The sequence below is a fragment of the Corylus avellana genome, chromosome ca5, assembly GCF_901000735.1.
Source record: "Corylus avellana chromosome ca5, CavTom2PMs-1.0".
In the NCBI taxonomy this organism is placed as follows: Eukaryota; Viridiplantae; Streptophyta; class Magnoliopsida; order Fagales; family Betulaceae; genus Corylus; species Corylus avellana.
The window spans coordinates 26,995,720-27,011,365 of NC_081545.1; the positions used below are offsets into that span (position 1 = coordinate 26,995,720).

The 15,646-nt window shown below is 38.2% G+C and overlaps 3 protein-coding genes across 5 annotated transcripts; all 3 read right to left on the reverse strand.

Annotated features, from left to right (window-relative positions):
• Window positions 1-632: 632 nt before the first annotated feature.
• Window positions 633-4,801, reverse strand: LOC132182905 (C-type lectin receptor-like tyrosine-protein kinase At1g52310). 3 transcript variants are annotated; one of them, XM_059596272.1, is made up of 6 exons: window positions 4,723-4,801; window positions 4,471-4,555; window positions 4,342-4,378; window positions 2,857-3,282; window positions 2,160-2,730; window positions 633-1,448 (listed from the first exon to the last, which is right to left on the reverse strand). In XM_059596272.1, exons 2-6 carry the CDS (start codon window positions 4,543-4,545, stop codon window positions 917-919), a joined length of 1,641 nt encoding a protein of 546 aa, XP_059452255.1. In that variant the 5' UTR covers window positions 4,546-4,555; window positions 4,723-4,801; the 3' UTR covers window positions 633-916. The 3 variants fall into 3 exon arrangements, with proteins under 3 accessions (XP_059452255.1, XP_059452256.1, XP_059452254.1); XM_059596273.1 differs by having other exon boundaries at window positions 4,348-4,378; window positions 4,642-4,754; XM_059596271.1 differs by having other exon boundaries at window positions 4,642-4,754.
• A 1,040-nt stretch (window positions 4,802-5,841) lies between these two features.
• On the reverse strand, window positions 5,842-6,150 carry LOC132182052 (molybdopterin synthase sulfur carrier subunit). The gene has a single exon (XM_059595261.1). The coding sequence runs from the start codon at window positions 6,148-6,150 to the stop codon at window positions 5,842-5,844; it is 309 nt and encodes a 102-aa protein (XP_059451244.1).
• Window positions 6,151-9,326: 3,176 nt separating this feature from the next.
• LOC132180868 (DNA damage-repair/toleration protein DRT100-like) lies at window positions 9,327-11,164 on the reverse strand. The gene has a single exon (XM_059593845.1). It carries the CDS (start codon window positions 11,109-11,111, stop codon window positions 9,660-9,662), a length of 1,452 nt encoding a protein of 483 aa, XP_059449828.1. The 5' UTR covers window positions 11,112-11,164; the 3' UTR covers window positions 9,327-9,659.
• Window positions 11,165-15,646: the final 4,482 nt, after the last annotated feature.

Here is a 15,646-nt window from a genome sequence, read left to right on the forward strand (position 1 = left end):
ATGACAGCAGCGAGCTAATTAGTGAAACTTATGAGCCATAAATTATATGATATTGAGTAGGTGTATTCAATTGGTATTGAGTAGAAAGAAATGGGGCTTGTCCCACACGGCTAAGGAGTGGGAGATGAATGAGTTCTTAAGCACCACAAGTCCTCTTCTAGTCATCAATTGCCTGGATGGAGTACCTTTGTGGGTCTCGCTTTTAAACCACTCCAATTGTGCGCCATTTCTCCCCTTACCTAATTCCATTGGTATTGCGTAGAAAAAAAGAAAAGAAAAAAGAATAGGCGTATTCAATTGGGAGTTGCTGCTGATTGCTGTATATTGGAAAAGTGGGTTAGGCTGAAGGGTGCTTTTTCCAGATGAGAATGACAGAACGAAGGATGTTTAAGAGGCTTTCCCCACAAATCAATTGAACGTGTTGACTCCTAAACGAGTTCTGTGAATTTTGTCTTGATCATACCTTCCAACAGAGTTATTTCTTGAGATGAAGGAATACTAGAGCTTATTGATGACATTTAAATACTCCTTTTTGCACACGTCCCCAACTTCAACTATCTTGCACGGTAAATAGTAAGAACTCAAATCACGGCGAATTAGAGGAGGGGCAGAGAGGGGCTAACATGGGGCAGTTTGTATCTAATGATTTATGATTGTATTCACAGCATACTAGGTAGTAGCTAGCTTAAATGCATGTCATCGGACTAAACATGCCCATTATTTGCATGAAATACACATTTGCCACAATTACATTAACATAACACTACAGCAAAGTTGTCTTCCACAGTTACATTAGTGCTAAACCCTAGTTGCTAATATTGTTCGGCAAAAATAATTGAGGCATAGAAAATTTGAGGAAATGAATCCCCAATTCATAATTAGGTATGGAGTGCTAAATAATAAATATTAGTGGAACTCACTTTACAATAGGTGGCTGGGCCAACTGTTGCAGCTGATGGACAACATGAGACATTCTGGGGCGCATAGATGGGACATGCTGTGTGCAAGCGTAAACAAGGTCTACCACCTTTTGAATGACACCAGCCTCTGGAATATCAGAAGAAGATGAAGAAGAAGATATGTGAGGATCCAAGAGATCTGGGTAGCGATGAGCCTGAACCAGAGGTGTGGCCCATTCAAATATACTCTGCCAACCTACTGAATCAACTGCCTGTGCAGGCCTACGCCCGCTCACAATTTCAAGCAGCAGTACACCAAAACTATATACATCACTCTTTGTTGTAAGCTCATTTCTGTACACAAATTCTGGGGCAAGGTATCCATACGTGCCACCAGCCATCACAGTCCGCTCATGCATTACTTCATATGGCACAAACTTTGAAAGGCCAACCCCCATTAGATGCGCTCCAAACTCTTCATCAAGTAGTACATTACTGCCACGTATATCTCGATGCACAACATGTGGCTTAACCTTGTCATGCAGGAATCTGTTTCAAAATATAAAAAAGTAAGACTCCAATTAAAGCACATGATATATGCATCAACTGTACCACCACACCAAGAGAAGATTAATTGGTCATATGTCAACACGTTCATAAGAAAGAATTTCAACACAAGGGTCTCCAATAGGAAAAAAAAGAAAAAAAAGAAAAAAAAAAGAAAAAAAAAAACAGCATTATTGTTTTGTTACTCAGATTATTATTAGACTTTCATATAATTCTCTATTTTCTTGTTATTTTCTTATTATTGCTATATATTATTATTTATTATGGCTGAAGAAAATGTTGGAAAAAGTAACATGTCAGTTGCATCCATCAGTATGTTGAAGTTTGGAGGGAATATGTATGATATGATTTTTCTTAGATAATACAACAAACAATCAAAGAGCATGCATCAACTACATGTTGCATCATTTGTTTATTAGAAAATACAGTCAAGATGTGACATATTGGCGATACATGTCAGGTTATCTATAATATATAATTAAAGATAATGACTCTCACAATAATAGTTATATGACATGTTAATCTTATGTGACAAAGGCACCAACATAAGTTCCTCACAAGAATCTCATGCTAGAGACTTGAGCAACTATAAAGTATCATCACGCCCAATCAATATGGTCTAGTGTTCCTCTTTTTTTTTTTTTTTTCTTCTCAAACATTAAAAAAGAATCAGAATGACAAATATATACGTACGCAATTCCTTGAGCAAGAGTTGTGGCAATTTTCATTCTCATAGCCCAATCTAAGCTCCGACCCCCCCTTGGTATGTGGTGTAGCCATCTATCCAAGGGCCCATTAACTATGAACTCGTAAACAATGTAGCGGTCACCATGATCATAGCAGCATCCTTTTACGGCCACCAAATTTGGATGGTGAAGCCTTGCAACCCTTCCAATTTCAGAATAGAACTCCTTTTTCCTCTGAAAGCTAGATCTCTTCAACCTCTTAACTGCCACCCTTGAGCCATCAGGTAGAAGGCCGCTATACGTGCCACCTGTCTTGGCATCTCCAACTAGACGGTTACCTTCACTAAAGTTCTTTGTAATTGACTTTAGTTCCTCTTTGGCGAAGACTTTCCATGATGGGGAGACTAGTGCAGAAGCTGCTGGATTAGATAGTTTGCGAGACCGTCTGCGCTTCTTGCTCCGCTTGTATGCAAGAAGCCAAACTACTACAGCTAATGTAGTGCAGAGGATCAACCCACTAACAACTGCAAGAATGATAAGATATTCCTTGTGGCAGTGCATGTGGCGGCATTTGCTTCCTGGAAGAAATGGAAAATAAGGTCTTCTTCATATGGTTATCATAAATGCAAGAAACCAACAAATCATAACTAAGAAAAAGAACATAAACATGAGCAATTAACTTGAGAGAGAGAAAAAGTACATACCTATATCAAGCATGCATAGAAAAGTATGAGATGTGTTGCATTTCTCACTAACAAGAGATGCTGATCCATTATTCACCAGCGTACATAAATCAAATGAATTGTTGATGTGGCAGGACAAACTAGAGCAATTGGATTGAGCAGTTGCATCAGGAAAGATGGACTCATTCCAATAAGAAGTATTATCTGACCACTTCCAACCAACGCCGATAGTAGAGTTGATAACTCTTCCTCCAACCCAACAGCTGTTGGCAACTTCACCACACAGGCTATGAGCAAAGCTCAGTTCTTGAAATGATGTTAATGCTGCCAAATGCCCACCATAACCTTTACAGAGGGTCTCTGACTCATTCCATGACTGGGGGCTTCGCGTATAACCAAAGCATTTACTTTTATTAGGGCCAATAACCCAACCATTAGGACACGGTGCTGTGCACAGAAAAATGAAGCACTTCAACATAATAGCTCGTGCAAAATTGAGAGAAGCCATGAACAAAAGCCATACACATAACAACAAAACAGATTTCTATGTGTCACTACTCGGGATACTATTTGATATAGAATGTGATAAACAAAGTTAACAGCACAAACAAAAAGTTGATTGTTATCAGAATTGAGGATGTACGTCAAAGAACACAAATAAGCCGAGCATATGACAAAATAACGATGCGTCTACAACACCTTTTCCTCTCTTACTAGCTCATCTCTGTTGAGCAAACTTGATAATGTATCTTCCAAAGACATGCAAAAAATATGGCATTTTTTTTTTCAATAAAGACGTAATCATAGTGCATCTTTTAATGTCTCAAGTACCTCTGCTGATTTTACACAAGTATACCATTCTCTTGCAACATGATGGGTTCATGCCATCTAAAACTGTTGCGGGTGTCAAGTGACCTATATTCAAGGGGAGATAAAACTGAATGCCTCTTACTATATGACAACTACTTTTCAGCCATCACATCTGTAAGGAAACAATTCTATCAATTAAAAGACGTGTTCCTCATCAGTAAAAGAAGTGACCACCATCTCTTAGTCTCAGTCATGTAAAGAAGTTTCACTCTTTGTGATCCGGTGAATTATACTACTTTTTTTGTCCTCTCTTGAGCCATTTCCTTTAAAAGTTTAATTAATTTACAAATCAAATAACCTACCCAAAGAACAAAAAAAAAAAAAAGAAAAAGAAAAAGAAAGAAAGATATATCTACTCTAACATCCATCAGGGCCATCACAGAGAGCAAAGTTAAATACCCATAATGCATATTTTGCCATTCCTAGTACGTTTTGTACATAAAACTTCCTAAATTATATGAAAGACACAAAAATATCTTAGTTTAACAAATATATATATATATATATATATATATATATATATATATATATATATATATTGCTGAAGATTTTCAAGTACAAACAAGAACTAACTCATGGAAGTAATTTAAATGTTAAAAATAAAATAAAAATAGAAACAGAAAGTCACACACTTACACACACCTTTACCAACTTCACTCGAGCCGTTAAATCCCTAAAAAAATCAAGAATAGATTCGGTTCAGCTTTTTAACACAATGTGAATTGCCTCAATCGTAATAACAAGAATGTTTCCTACTGTATTTACCGAAGCTTGTACGCGGAGCAGAGCACAAGTAATCAGGAGAAGAACAAGTTGCAGAGCAGCTAGTCTCAGCTTCATTTCCGAAACCCTAGAAAGGAAAAATTGAAACTGTAAATTACCAAACCAGTTGCAGAGAGAAGGTTAAAACAAAAATTCACAAAGTAAATTACTTACGAAAGCAAAATATCACCACATTACGAATAAAACAAAATCTCCACCCGTTTGGAAACCAAACAAACAAGCAGATTGACGCACCTTCATATTCCGTTCTTTTTCTTCCTTTTTTGTGAGTAAATGCAGTGTGTACGGTCAGTCAACCAGGGATGGAGGTAGGTGTGTGTCCATGAGCTCGGCTGGGCCGGGCCGGGCAGATTTCAGACCCGCTGCGGCCTCTTTCTTTCTTTTTTCTTTTGTTTTTTCGGTCCTAAACAACAAAATGCATGTAGCTAAACTACTACTAATATTCGAAAGAAATGCTACACACAATTTCATTCACATACCTTTGATGTTACTTTTAAAATTATTACTGAATTTGTGATACATTATTATGTGATTTTTAAAGCTAAATCAAGGAGTGTGTATAACACTACTCATTATAAAAAGTACATCATGAATATATTTGATAATGATTTTGAAAAGTGTATTTTAGGCTCTGTTTGTTTTGGCGTAAAATGTTTTATATTGACAAATGATTTTAGCTGAACACATTTTTTGGCTTTTCGCTTGTACGAAAAATTTGCAAATATTTATTATACTTTCATATAATATGAGGAGTTGCGAGAAAGAGAAAAGCGACAAAAAAGAGTTAATCAGAAAGAGTATAAAAATAGAAAACATTCAAGGATAAGATTAAGATCTAATGTAATTGTTTGTTCATACTGTTTGCAATTTGATGAGACAATTGAAAGAGGGTCCTTGTGGCGCCCACCTTATCCAGATAGGTGTTCCGACAGCCAAAAACTTACTTGAGCAAGTAAGCTCAAGCTCCATATGGGGCTCCCTCACACTTCGGCCAAAAATAGTTTACTCTAATGGGAAGAGTAAACCATTTATTACCAAAACTTTTTTTCATACTCGTACAATCATCGTGGGGGAGTCTAATAGTCATGTCCATAGCCAATAGTCTATACATCCCTCCGTTGAGGTTGTAATTGAAACTGAAGAATTGGAAGTACATAAGAAAATGATACATGCTTTTTATTTCTCATCTCAACTTTGGTACAAAGAAGCAAAAGAGCTATAAAGCCATAAACAGGAATTTCTAACCATGTTATAAACATCCAAGTCACATCCTTGTTTTCATGAAATCCGAGGGTTTCATAGTACAACATTGAATGAACACCTTTTGCAGTGAAAGTTACATGAGAAAAATAACTAGCCACCACTTATGGGAGGTATAATGGCTAACTCATCTTTGTCTCCAACAATTGCTGACTCAGTGGTGTATTCCTCATTCAGAGCAAGAACCAGGCACCCGCGGATCTCTTCCAAGCTAGGAAACTTGGCAACAAGATCATTTAAACAATCATGGGCAGAACTACCTGATGACACCTCCATTGGCATCTCACTCAAGCCGGTAAGATCTCGAGCTCTTGCAAAGAACAGAACCTTGATCTTAACAGATGAACCTTCCTTCCCCTCAGGCATAGCGTCCATAGTTTGAGTCTCAATCTTTCCTTCCATTATATCTGTCGTAGACTACCTGGCCTAATGGATTATTGGAGATTGAAAATGTTTCCCACAATGGTAACACTGCAATTTCAAATCCATAGGAACCATGACAAGGATTAACACTCATAAAAAATCAATTGCTAAATTTAAATGACAATAGATCAAAGCAAGAACCAATTTGATTTTCATGTACGAATGGCAGTCACAGAGATGCTGAATAGATATCATTTGTGGAGTAAAGAAAAGAAAATGCCCACATTGACCCAATGGTTTGAAGAATATATTACAAATTCAAACTTGTAAATGAACTCTAAACAGACCGATTATCACAAATAAAAGGGATGAATTTTAGAGATTCTAGACAGTAAAATTCATGCCCAAGGTGGGTGGGAGAACCAGTTTCTGTTCACTAATATGGCTGAGGATCTTGCAGAAAAAATCTGCGCAAAATTTCTAAATTATCATGTATTTTGACAAGCATATATCCACGCCTTTCACCCTGGTTTAACCAAGCAAACATGCATTGTCTACATTATAAACAACCAGTCAACATTATCAAGGCTACAAAAGGCTAAATGTTTTATCTCTTCAATTAGGACAAAGTTACCGTGAATGGGAGAAAAGTGAACAACAATCTAGGGTTCTAATAAGAACCTAACCCATCATTATCTAGACAACACTTCTCAAGATACTTGCAGAATGACCACATGCTGCCAAGAACAATAGAAGTTTGTTTCTACATGGAGCTTTAACACATGCTCAACAAAAGAATTGAACCCAAAATTTGATTAATGGATTCCATTCAAAACAGGAATCTATTCTCCTTCAAGGTTAAAAAAAGAAAAGAACAGAAAATAAATAAAACCAAAGGAAAGAAACGTTTATTTCTTGCACACATTAACACAAGTGTCAAGACAAGAGTGTCTAACAGAGATGAGGTGCCCAATATAGAAGCCAAAGCACAATATGAGTAGCAATACAAAGCCAGTGCCCATTAAAATTTTCAGACATAACTCGAATGCAAAGAACCATGTTTAGAGCTTGGTTGCAAGACTCACCTATAATGCAGTTATTGGTCAGAAGCTTGTGAGGCTTGCACATCTCACATGACACATTTTAAGAGGAGTTTGTAAAATCAATGGTTTTAACATGCCAGAACCATGATTTGCATGAAAGAAAGAGGCAAAAACAACCTTAACACAAATATATTCTTTCACAAGACTCAAAGTCTGCAGAAAAATCGATGAACTTCACAGGGGGGGAAAAGTGGCTTTATTATTGTGAAACTCTACTAAAGCACCATAACTTTCTTCTTCAACTTTAAGATCTAGAGAATTGAAACTAGAAAGGAAAAAGAAAAGGATGGCATTCTTTAATCATTTTTCAACTATAATCAACTAAACCACACTATGATCATGAAGACTGAAGATCTGCTCTTAAAATTTTTTATTAGAATTATATTTATTTTTCTAACATGAACTGCAGAAATATTTTTTTTTAAAAAAAAAGAACGTGGGGAAAACTACATACTTATAGTGTCAAAAATGATTTTCCACAAATTCCATTAGGCACATAAGATGGTTTTTCACATCACCAAGCATTATGATTAAGCTTTAAAGAGTTTCTTTTGAGGACATAGAATGCTGGAAGTAGCGCAATTTTACCGAAAAAAATGAAAAAAGAAATGTCACCCCCACTAGCCAAGTTTAGAACATAACATAGGACTTGAACATAAAACTTCATCTTGCATTCTCAAATCCACACTTTTTCAAAATACTCTCAAATCCACGCCATATTTCAAAAATCTAGTCTTTATGTGACATGTAAACAGTTCCTTCCGACATAACCGAAAAAGTAATTTCTGATGTAAAAAAGGTGGGAAATATAATTGCAAGTAACATTTCAATAAGTTTGTAATAAAATCTCATTACTGAGCAAAAGCTCATATCACAAATTCATTTCCAGAAACCAGAAAAAATGAAAGGCTAGTCCTGGAGGAGCTCAAACCAGGGTGCCCGCATCACCTAATCCAAGAATCACAACTTACCAAAACAAATCGAAAATCATTGGAAACCCATCCATTATAACTCAAGGAGCTACTAACCCCACCTATAGAGAACCCCTACACAACTTACTTGCAGCAAAACAACCAATCCACCACTCTGAAAAATGGGCATACGAGACAACATAAATTGCATTGTTCAAGGAAATTAGACAATAACAAAAACGGGGTCAGAAAGTTCTACGCCCTTCTTTCAGATAACAAACCATTGAATTACGCCATAGCAAAATTTATATGCAGTACACAAGCCAAAAAAGTCAAAGTTGAGTACTGCAAACAAGTCAATCTCTCCACTCTCTGATACCAATACTCTAACTATTATATGTTACGTGAGACCCAATGAGATTTTCAGATTTTAAGAACAAAAAATTTAGAATTTTTCCCTTATAAACCCAAGCTGAAAATCACGATTCCCAAGCCAAAAGAAAAAGGTAAAAAATTTCGTCTGAAATCTTCCACGAAGTCAAAGAGCGAGCGAGTGAGAGAGAAAGAGAGAGATTACCTGAAAGTGGTGGTGAAGAGCCGGGTGTACAGATGGCTGACAGAATCAGGATATCGATTGCCTTTGAAATGAAATTTGTATTGCGTTGTTTATAAGCTTGTCGCCACGTGCCGAATATGGAAATCGCTTATACGCATTTAAGGTCCCAGCCTTCACACAGGAGACTCTTAAGTGATAAATTCAGACCGTCCGTTTCCGAATCTGCATCTCAATTTTCTTTTTTGTTCATCCATAATTCCCCAAACTAATGGACCCGGCTTCCATGCAGTAAATAAAAGTACCGCACATCTGCGGTTATAAAAATTGAGGGTTCAGATTGTTCAAGGCAAACGACGTCGTGGAAAAGAAGAGGCAAACGTTTAAAGCAAACGGTGGAAACAAACGTTTATTTCACCAGGATCTGCAGAACTTCAACAAAAGCATAGAAAGGAAGAAGACGAGGAAGAAGCAGAGGGCTACGTATTTTAATTCTCTCTTTCTATATTTTTCTTTGATGACTATATTGTCGGGTGCAAAATTGATTTTTGTCTCCTGGGTCTTGCTTTGATTATATCACAAAAAAAAATATAAATAATAATAATAATAATAATCAATAGCAAATCATTGAGGCCAAGACAAACCCAATTATAAAAGAGAGTTTAGGATAGCAAATCATTGAGGCCAAGACAAACCCAATTATAAAAGAGAGTTTAGGATTTTAGGGTCACGGCATTGATAGAAGAAAGATATGGCAATAGCTGAGAATCTGTGCTCAGATTGTTTCTTAGAAATTCCAAAATTGGGATCTCGACCGGAGATATGAAACCCCCATTGGAGAATTCCAATGGAAATGAGCAAATTCTTTCAGCCTTCCAAAAGCGATGTCAATCGCATATTGAACAAAGAAGAAGAACAAAAAGTTACAAGTTTTATTCGGTTATCCGTGCCTAGTGGTATCTCCACCAACAACTTGCTCGGCTACACTTTGCATGGTGGCAGCGGCGAGCCACACAAACAGTCGTTTCCTTGAAAAGCACTTGCCGGGAAACTTGTAGCCGGAAGTTGCCCGCACAAGTGGTTATGGCTGACATTCAATTTCGCAAGCCCCGAAACCGCCTTGGGCACTTTTCCGAACACCAAATTCCTCGACACATCCAAGTACTTCAATCTATTTACAATCCCCAGACTCTCCAAATTAAACTTTAAGCTATTCCCCGAGGCCCAAAATCCGACGAGGTAACTGGTCCGATTCAATAACCCAACAGCACTCCCCAAAATTTCGTTCTCCGAAAGATCGATGTAATCGTAGAAATACGTCTCCGCAGGCTTCCAATCCTCCAACTTCATTTTGATCCCACACTTGGCCAGCTTTAGAGAGTAAATTATGGGTGACGACGTGACCCATTTTGGGATTTCCTTCAGATGAAAACTGTTGTAGGATAAATCCAGGGACTCTATGCCCTTCACGTTCATCTCCGGGAAAGGGTCCACGAGGTAATTATGAGAAAGGTCGAGGTTGAATATCTTCGTCAGGTTCCTGAAGGTTCTTGGCACCACTCCCGAGAATCCGTTGGACGAGAGATCCAACGTGTCGAGCGCCTTGAAATTCCCGAGATAATCCGGGATTTGGCCCTTGAGACTGTTGTGGCCCAGCTCCAGGTAGGCTAGTTTCGGCGCCAGGGCTGAAATCGACGGTGGGATTTTCCCGATAAATCTGTTGCTGGAGAGATTGAGGATTCGGAGCTGCGGGAATGACCCGAAAAAATCGGGTATGGGGCCGGAGAGGCGGTTTTGTTCGAGAGTCAGATATGTCAGGTTCTTGAGCTGTCGAATCTCGTACGGAATCGAGCCGGATAGGAGGTTTGGACCGAGTTTGAGCTGAGTTAACCCGGTCAACTTAGAGATTGAACTCGGGATCGGCCCGGAGAAGCGGTTACCGGCTAGACTGAATGCATAGAGTCGGGTCAGGTTGCCGATGGATGCAGGTATTCGACCCGAGAGCTTGTTGTTTTCGATGTAGACGTATGTGAGCTTGGGTAGTTGGAAAAGGAAGTCCGGGAAGGGACCCGAAATGTTTCGTAGATTTTGGAGATAGAGTCCGCCCAAGAATTTGAGTTTGGAGAGGGAGGGTGAGATTGGGCCGGATAAGAAGGTGTTGGGCTTGTTAGTTTGGCCCGAAAGAGAGATACTATTGACCCGGGTGTCGCCCAGGCAGTTTATACCCGCCCAGGCGCAGCAGTCCGTACCGGGTTTCCAGGAGGTGAGCATGCCGGAGGGGTCGGCGGTGATGCGGGACTTGAATCCCAAAAGACCCGATTCATCGTCTACGTGGCAGGTGGCTGCATTGACGGTGAGGTAGCGGAGGGTGACGATAGAGAAGCAGAAGAAGAAGAGGAAATGAAAGGAAGGAGAAGAGAAAGAGAGCTTCATGTTGGTTTATGGGACTGGAAATGGATTTTGCTGGTAGACTTAAGAAAGAGAATGGGGCTCCTTTATAGCTCTGTAGGGATACACGTGTACACGTTGCATCTGAGTTTTATCCACTTAGATTATTTTTTTGATAAATGAGCTGCTTTAAAGACTGGTCATGAATGGTGGCAACATCCTCTGGATCGCACCCATTGGTCAAAGTCAAGCCCGTCGGCTGGGTTCACTCCAAACTCCAAAGTAGTTCTATAGTCTATACCGTTAGTAGATTAAGTGAAGGGAGAAGATTATTATTATTATTATTATTTTTTCTAAAAGAAAGAAAAAAACAAGATAAGTACTATTATATGAACAAAAACAAAGGTACAAGAAGAAGGCCCGAGACTCCAACAGATATTTCAAAATCAGTCGTTGTCGTGTAGTAAATTAAGACTTACGGCCACCTTGAACGAGATATGTAGTTTTGTCCAAAGATCGGACAGTGAAGGAAGTGTGCACCGTCGGTGACTACGACGTCTGGTTTAAGAATTTGAAATTCGGTGAATTTTTTATGGTTAAATTGTGAAGAAGTCTTTGAACCGCAATAAAATTTTTGCAAGACAAAAATAAGGTTAGACGATCTTGGTTGTGGACGAAGACTCTTCGATGCTTAATGCTTAAGTTAGTATCTTTATTTTAAAATAAAAAAGATAATGAAAATTTACCTATAGTTATTCATGAACTAGTGTGTGTGTTGAGTGAGGTATGCAAGAAATGAGATTTGACTGGGAATGGGTAGGGCCGGGTATTGGGCGTTTCAGCTACCGAGCCCGCATGTTGTGGGTACTGAAATTTCAGCCCAAGACCCGGCTAAAATGAGCAATATCCGCGGGATCTCGGGTGTTGTGGGGTGGGGCGGGTGATGCGGGTTTGGGTGGTTTTGCCTTGGTTCCCATTCATGATTTCATCTTCCATGAACGAGGTCTAGAGAGAGAATGAAATAGGTCTAGAGAGAGAGAGAGAGAGAGAGAGAGAGAAAACCTCGATCCACATCAGTTGTGGCTTGTGGAGGTGTGGAGCGGCACAGCAGCCGTGGAGGTTGGGTGGCGGCGCAAACGAGAGAGAGAGAGAGAGAGAGCAGATGAGAGAGAGAGAGAGAGACGAGATAGAGAGAGAAAGTCTAAGAGAGGCGCAGCAAATTGAAATTTTTAGGGTTAGGGTTCTTTTAATTTATACTCAAGTGGGGTGGGACAGGTATCCGCATAACAAACAAAATCAAAATCGCAACCCTCCCTGCCCCACACAGATATCCTAAATATTAACTCGGATTCGCATTTTTGTGAGAGAAATTGGGTGGATCGGAGTGGGATTTCCAATTGGGCGAGTTTTTACCCAGCCCTAAATGAGAGGGAGTGAGGGTCGACAAAGAGAGATGTGAGAGAGTGAGATGTGTGCAAGAGAGAGAGATACACTCTCTCTGAGTCTTTGCCATAAAGGTCTTGTGTGGAGGAATGAGAGATAAAGATGTATATCTGTCATTAGGTGAATGAGTGGTGGCATATTGTGAATAGGTGTAAAATGGAGTGGGGCACATTACAAATCTCATTCCCCATATCTTTGTATGTATAAGACAGATATAAGAGACAATCATTTCCACTTTTATTGAGGTCTTAAGGAAGTTAGGAATGGTCTTGCATAGAGAAGAAGAGCTGGCTTCCTTCTTTTCACAAAAGAGGAGAAAATTGAGAAGAAAAATTTTGATTAATAAAAGTTTTTTTTTTTTATTAATATTATTAGAAAAACATGTACTTCTCACATGTACAAAAAATATGTCACTTTTAAAAGTTTATTTTTTATTTTTTATTTTTATATGAGATACAGCTTTAGAAAACAGTAAATAAATCACGGCATGTTAAAACTACATATCATATTCCCAAGCAAATATATATAACATAAGTATTTACTTATTTCATTGATTGACTTGTTTAGCTTAACCCCTTCTTAACAATTGAGTTGTTAAGCATATCGCCATCACTTAATCACAGAGTTTGTTAATCGTATTCTCCTTGCTTAACCTTTTTTTTTTTGAAACAAATTGTTATTCATAAAATCAAAGGAAGTTACAGAACAACCTTTGACAGCTAAAAGCATAAAACAAGCTTAGATAGAATAACTCATTTCAGACAGACCACTAGCACCTTAATGAAGGAGAAAGTGGAGGTCACTTGCGAATGCAGCTGATGAAAACCGTGGCGCACTATGATGGGTACTACCATCTGGAGTACGAATACCCCTATCAAAGATCTAAACATGCTTCCAAAGAAGCAGTGGAGATTTAGATGAAAATGAACAACAACAAAAAAAGTTTCCTTCACAGACAGTGAGTCTAAAGCCCAACCGGTTAGGGTTATCAAAAATCCCATCCAGGTAGACCACTAACACCTCAAAGAACTAGAAGGAGACCATAAAGATGAAAAAAAGATTTATTTCATAGACAAAGAGTTTGAAGCCCAACCGGATTGAGTTAAACACTAAGTAACAAAACAATAGAAAAATACATAAAATAACAGGAAAAACTCAAAAAATAGCAGCTGCGATGGAGGAAGGCATCATGAGGAAGCTGGTCAGTGCATGGGACCCACACGCCAGCATGTGGGGGTTGGGAGGGGCTGTGAAAAGCTGCGCCGGGGAGCTGAGACGCCGATGATGATGATGGAGGAGGGGCGTGTTCCAAGCTGGAGTTGATGGAGAGAAGGAATCTGACTTTGAAAAAGTCGATTTTCAAGACTACACAGATCCGACAGGCGAAGCGTTGGAGGAGATGATCCACAGGAAGGATGAAGCAGACAAAAATGGATGAATATTGTGGCCGCTGTTTTGTGAGGGTCGATGATAAATCGTTATAGACGATGGATAGATCTAAAAAAAAACTCTAGAGAGAAAAGAGTTCTCTCATGAAGAGAGAAACTCAAAAAGGGGTGGGAGAAGGTTAGGGCCGACAATTTTGATACGACCCACGAACCCGATACAAAGTTATCAGGTTTGAGTTTGATCTAAACGGGTTCGGGTCATAATCGGGTCACTCGTTTATGGCCTAGTTATTTTTCGTGTTTGGCTGGTCAACCTGTGGGTTAAGCGAGTTGACCCGCCATATCCGTTAAAAATAATAATAATAATAAAACCCCTAAACTAAAGAGTAATGCCTAACCTAATGATGATGGAGTTTTGTTTCTTTTTTCTTTATCATTTTGTTTTTGATAGCTTTTTTTTTAATTATTTTATTATTATTATTATTATTATTATTATTATTATCTTTTTCTTAATATGATTTTACCTTGATAAGTGATTTGTTGTTTTATATGCTTAATTCTAAGAGATGGAGTTGTTATTTGAATAGACAATTAAACCTATTAGAGGCAATTCCCAAATCATTTACCATGTAAACTTTGTACTTTGAAATTTGCTATTTGCTATGATGAGCTATGGAGTTGAATATTGGTAATCATTGTGAATGTTTTTATTGAATGGCAATTTGTTAACAATTAAACCTATTATGTTTTTATCATTTTGTAATTTGTGAATTCTATTGAATCTCATTGGCATTGGTATTATTATTACATTATTTTTCCTATTTTTTCATTAAAATGTGTCGAGTCGTATTACCTTTTAAGTAAACAAGTCGTGTTGGGTCGTGTCAACCTGATACAATTTGTTGTTTTAAACGAGTGGTATTGGGTTACTTGATTATTTTTCGTGTCGTGTTCGTGTTTGATAGTTCAACTCATTTATCTAATACGTGTTTAAGTTAATCAAGTAACGGGTCGTAATTGTGTCAACATGCCAACCCATTTTGCTACCCCTAGAGAAGGTTTCCCTTCTCCTCAAGCTTAGTCATCCGGGCTGAAGTCAGGAGGGATAAGAGAGCGTTTTTTACAAACAAGTTCACTTATCCTTACTTAACTTTGAGTTTGCTAGTTGTATTCCCTCTTCTACCGCTTGATTGTTAAATGTATCATTCTCGCTTAACCATGAGTTTCTAAAAAAAAAAGAAAAGAAAGAAATATTACATGAGAAAGCACGTGATACAATTCGCATTGGTTTTTGGAAATGGAAAAACAGAGTGTCAAATGGAGTTCACAGGGCAATCGGGTTTTGAAACCCAATTCGGGTAACCCACTCGGGTTGGGGTGTGAAAATATGAGTTGGGTTTAGGCCTTCACCGACCCAAACATATATCGTGAAAAAAAAATCCAGTTGGATTGTATTGGCTTCCAAATAAGCCCATGTACATCATATCATGCTGGGGTGTTCAAACATGACAATTATTATAATCGTCCTATCAACCGCTAACCGCTTAACTATTAATCATATGATTAATGATTTTAGGAGTAAGAAAAAACGGTTAATAACCGCTAACCTCCTACCTATATATATAATAATAAAAAAAATATATTAATAATAATTATAATATAACATCTAAAACGGCGTCGTTTTGGTCGTGTATGACTGTATGTATGTAAAATATAATATGGTATGTGATTTTTTGGGACAAGCTTTAT